A 5,363-nucleotide genomic window follows, 5' to 3' on the forward strand; every position below is an offset into this window, starting at 1 on the left:
GGAAGAAATTTGAGGTTTTAAGGAGAGGGACTTTGGAGATCGTCTGAGGGAGCTCATCGGGAGGGATGACTTTACTTGGTAAAGCTTTCCTTGTATTGTTTTTGGCAAGTGTATGCATGTATGTATAAATATGTATTTTTGGTTGGATTGGATGAAAATGATTATGATTTGAATGTATATCATGATGACGATAAAAGAATTGCATGGAAATTATTTTTCGTGTTGAAAACCCTCAGATTTAGTGATGAAATTGCTTGAAATGGAGATGAGATCACGGAATTATCAGAAGAATTACCAGTAGTACCCGAGATTAGGGTTTGGTTTGGTTAATTAAATTGGTGATGATGATGATTAAGGTGTTAATGATGATGGTTAGATTGAAATGGGTTGAGTTAGCCAAGTTGATTTGGTTGGATCAAACCAAGTTGGAATTGAATTGGTTGAATTGAATTGATTTGGTTGAGTTGGGCTTGATCAAATCAAGTTGAGATGGTTTGGGTTTGGTTCAGTGATTTGGGCTAGGGTTTTGGGCTGAACCAAGTTGGTTCAATGGATTTTTGAATAAGAATTGGGTTGGTTCAAGCTGGTTCAGTGAAATTGAGTTTGGTTCAGTGCAATTAAGCTTGGTTCAGTGGAATTAAGGTTTGTTCAGATTGATTCAGCAGTGTTTACCCTAAATTGAGTTGGTTTAAGTGCAATTGAAAGCCAGTTGGATAATGCAAGGTCGGGTTTTAACCGATTGGAGTGAGTGGGCCCAATAGTAGAGTCTATCGTTGCTTTATCAGTATTTTTATTTTGGGTTTAAATGCTGTATTTATTTTTTTATTATATTATTCTCATAGGTGTTGTTCGAGCTTTGGGAGAGAGTTCCAGGGTCTAGCAAGGAACCCAAGGACACCGAGTGAGTTGGTGAGTGGCTATTATTTTAAATAATTGATTAATTATTATTATTTTTGAAATAATTATTTAATGGCTAGTATTTTTGAAAAATAATTGTTTAAGTATTTCTTTTTTATCATGTTTAATTGGCGTATAATGTTGAGGTATACATGATATTTATTTGCCGTTGATGTTCCCCGACAATCGTATTGATACATCAATTTCAGTATAATTATACGTATTTATAAATAGTATAAATACATGTATATGTGATTTAATTATTCGGTTCATGAATTTATTTTTTTGGATGGTTATATATGCTTTTGATTTGGAATGATTTGTGAAATCATGTGCGTGTATTAAAAATATTTTACCCGACAATATTTGTGGGATCGGTTTTTCATTCCCCGGCATAGGAATGGTATTTTATATTTGGACTTTACTTGGTATTATGCATGTATCGTCATCGCTGAATGTTTGTCCCGGATAAGGACCATATGTTATGATTTATACGATTTGTATTGTTCCTGCATCTACATGTTGGTTTTGGATGGTGACGGCGGCTAAAGCCCGACTATCTGCGAGAGTGGGTTCCCACGCGCCACCTTTTAGAGGTGGCGTGGTGGACCTGGGTGTTGATTTGTCCAGATCAGGTGGGAGCGTAGAGCCCTGATTGGATGATACATCGGGATCCCGGAGTCACCACACGGGACCGGTGAGCCAACGCTCGAGGTTACGAAGACTTCGACCGGCTCCCCAACCCTAGTCGCTGACTGCGCTAAGCCGGGAGAGTTTTTCGAGCTATGGATTTGAGAATGGTTTTATATTATTAGTTATTTTGATATTGATTTATGATGAATTTATGTTTCAAAAGTTCTTTAAAAATGTATTTTGCTAGAATTCTAGTATTTTTGGAAAAAGTTGGAAAAATTATTTAAGCAGTTGGTATTTATATACTTTTATATACACTATATTTAAGTATTTGGAATTATTAGCCCACTACCTGACCAACCTGAATGTCTTGTCAGAAACTGCAGGGAGCGAGAACCTAGATTACCCGATCGGGTTTAGAACGAGTCGGGGTTCAGTCCAGGGACCTGCAGTGGGTCCCTCATTTCTTTCTTTCTTATTATTGGTGTCATGACCTCATAGCGGTTGTACCCTGCAAAATTGAAAGTAATTATATTTATCAGTATTTATGTATTTGAACATGTACTTGGTGAAAAAAATCAGAAATCGTGATTTCTAGAGGTCACTTTTGTTTAAAAACAGAGTGTCGGGCTTTCAGCTAAAAGGGAATTTTAACTCGATGGGTGCTACATTTACCCCGTAGAAGGGGTAGGTGTGACAATATATATATATATATATATATATATATATAATTTTTATTGAAAAATATATAATCTCTATTATTTAATTAGGAAAGCCCTAATTTGAGAGAGTTAGAGTGGCATATCCGCATTTGTGCTTCTCAATTTTAAAGCCGCAGAGGTTTAAGCTTCGCTTCTCTTCTTCTTCTTCTTCACCCGCGGCTCCTTCCTCTCTAGGGTTTTAGAAACGCCCCCAAATCTTCAAACCCTAACCCTAATCGATTCCCGATCCCTCTTCCTTCTCACCGGAAGAGCTTGCTATAACCATGGATAGGTACCACCGAGTGGAGAAGCCGAGACCCGAGTCCGCCATCAATGAGAACGAGATCCGGATCACCACCCAAGGCCTTATCAAGAACTACATCACCCTACGCTTCTAGCCTCGTTCAGGTATATTTGTTTTCCCTTTTTATTTTTCTTTTTTGCGATTTTGAGTTGATTTTTGATGGTGGTGTTTTTGCAAATGTGTGATCGTTCATTGTTTGTCATTAGAGTTTTGGGTTGAAGATCATCTTGATTGTTTTTTTTTATCTTTTTTTCTTTTCTTGTTTGGATTAGTTTGTTGTGAATCAATGCTGCTTTTTGATCAGTGAGAATGGGATTCATTTCTTGATTAGGGTTTGTTCAAGTTGTTTTGCTGATCTTGTTGGAGTTGTTGTTTCTTACTAATATTTGCCACATAGTATGAGATTTATGGACATTTTTGTGCTATTTCCGAGCTAAATAAGTGAACGCATCCATGGAGCTGTGATTGGTTTCGTTATTTTAATTTCATTGTAGTTGATATGTTAAATTTCCTTTATTTGATAGTATTGTTCAAGATTTATTTGAGCAAGATTTCCCATGTGTTTCTTTGGAAAAGGTAACACTTGTATTGTTATTATATTGTTGTTAAGTGACACAAAGCCAATGCTCAGAGAATATCAAATATAATAAAAGGTTAAAGTATGTTGAGAAATCAGTTGAATTGAACTTCTTGCCTTTTTGTTTTTACCCATTTGATTATAGGAAATAAAATAATCTCTTGGTTTAGCAGTATTACCATAAATGTACACTTGATGGCTGTCATGCTCATAGCACAATCTCGGTATTTGTTCTGTTTAGAGAAAGTTCTCCCATGTTTCATTTGTCAGTTTATGCCTGTAGCCGGCAAATATGCTGTGTCAGGTAAGCGACATTTGAATTGATTACAGGAAATAAAATGATCTTTTGGTTTAGCAGTATTACCATGAATGTACATTTGATGGCTATCATGTTCATAGTGCAATCTCTGTAAATGTTCTGTTTAGAGAAAGTTCTCCCATGATTCATTTGTCAGTTTATGCCTGTAGCCGATAAATATGCTGTGTTAGACAAGCAACATTACAGATGCTCATGCACCAATCACCATTGGTAGGCAATTTAGCTGTTGTCGGTTTCTATTAAATACTTCTCTTTGGGAAAGAAAAAGGAAACTTAGTGTCTTCCTTCCCTATATGCTTATCTTTTTCATGGATGACTATAATTATTGGAACCTGTGATGAATGCATCAGCTGGTATAGTATTTCTTGCTGTCTCTATACCTTTGATATGATATTGTTTATGTATTTTCTTTTTATGAATGGAAGAAACATCTGTTTCTTTTTCTGATGTCTACTTATTGTTTTGATATGGCTGAATTCAGTGTTGTTCTTATTTCTATGATCATCTGGGTAAAATGTTATGTAAGATATCACATGAGACTGTCATAGAATAACAGCAAAATTGATTAGCCTGAACAGGGTCATCAATATTGTGTGTATTTGGTCAATTTCCTTTCTAACTGATTTCTAGCATACTGATGCATCTGCCTGGGTATTTGAATGACAGACTTGTAAAACTGCAAGAATACATTTGAGGAGCATACTCTCATGTATTATGAAATAATGAAAATTTTCCTGGTGTCGAAGTTATGCCATCTAATATGGTTTTTTTATCAATGTGTGAATATAGATAGGAAGCATCATCAGCTTTTGTGTTCTTTTATGAAAATAGCCTCTTAGAGTTTCTTATTCTTCTTGGTCCTAGTTTATGGTCATTATTGAAGGTAGGTTCAAAACTACCATCTTTTAAAGTGTGAAGATACATATTATCATATGTGCCTTTTGAACCAATTAAATATTTTTTTCAGGAGAAATTACAGCATTGACCAAGTTTGTGCTTCCTCTTTTACTTATATCTTTGAGAAATATTTTGAAAGTTTCAACATGTGTATTTTAAATAATTTTTTTCTCAGGGGCATTTGCGTGCTGCAATTAGGACTGGATTAATTCCCTTGGTTGATATAATCTGTAGATCTGGTTTGTGCAAGGCAGCACGTAAATGTCTTTTTTTATTTGGTGTTGTAATCTTTTAGCCTGCCCTTCTATTGCCAAGTGGTCCAGTAGTCTTACCATTAGTGATCAGTCCTGATAATTACAATCTGTTATTCTATGATGTATTTCATGTTCTGACTTAAATTCCTGTGCTTATGCATATTCTTACTTGGGGGTGATTTCTGAAAGATTTGATAGTGCTTGTTGATCAAGTGATTTACTTTTTGTTGATATGTATGTTTTTTAAGGAAAAACGGATTGGGGAGATTGTCTTGAAGGCAATGGGTCAGGCGATCAGCAAAACAGTGGCCATTGCTGAGATTCTGAAGGTTATATATATATATATATATTTCTCTTTTTGCTATTAGTTCATTTCACACTGTTTAGGAAACCAGTTTATTGAAAGTTTTGCACTCACTTTTACTTTCAGAAAAGGATTCCTGGGTTGCACCAAGATACAAAAATTAGTTCAGTAAGCATTACTGATGTATGGGAACCAATTGAAGAGGGCCTTGTACCGTTAAGTCTCTTGATGTTTAGCTGTTCATATATAAAATAGATTGTTTATCTTCTGCCTTTGATATTTATATGCTTTTGTTATTTATTTGGTCGCAGTCTAGAGATGACCCGTCATGTATCAATGATATCAATCTCCCTGTCAACCAGAGAGTTAAGCAAAAATTCACCTGGGTAATTAATTTTTTACAAGCCGTTATTCTGCTTCAAACATGAATGAGAAATGTTCTTTGATAACTTGGAACCATAATCTTAGCCTCTTACA

General features: G+C 35.3%; 1 protein-coding gene across 1 annotated transcript; it reads left to right on the top strand.

Annotated features, from left to right (window-relative positions):
• The first annotated feature begins 2,317 nt into the window (after positions 1 to 2,317).
• LOC120257188 (ribonuclease P protein subunit p25-like protein) lies at positions 2,318 to 5,304 on the top strand. The gene is given in 5 exon segments (XM_039264761.1): positions 2,318 to 2,617; positions 2,619 to 2,639; positions 4,831 to 4,911; positions 5,013 to 5,101; positions 5,198 to 5,304. Coding segments are annotated over 5 exon segments (372 nt in total). The 5' UTR covers positions 2,318 to 2,515; the 3' UTR covers positions 5,277 to 5,304.
• The last annotated feature ends 59 nt before the right edge of the window (positions 5,305 to 5,363 follow it).

Source organism: Dioscorea cayenensis, unplaced genomic scaffold (assembly GCF_009730915.1).
Source record: "Dioscorea cayenensis subsp. rotundata cultivar TDr96_F1 unplaced genomic scaffold, TDr96_F1_v2_PseudoChromosome.rev07_lg8_w22 25.fasta BLBR01001930.1, whole genome shotgun sequence".
In the NCBI taxonomy this organism is placed as follows: domain Eukaryota; kingdom Viridiplantae; phylum Streptophyta; class Magnoliopsida; order Dioscoreales; family Dioscoreaceae; genus Dioscorea; species Dioscorea cayenensis.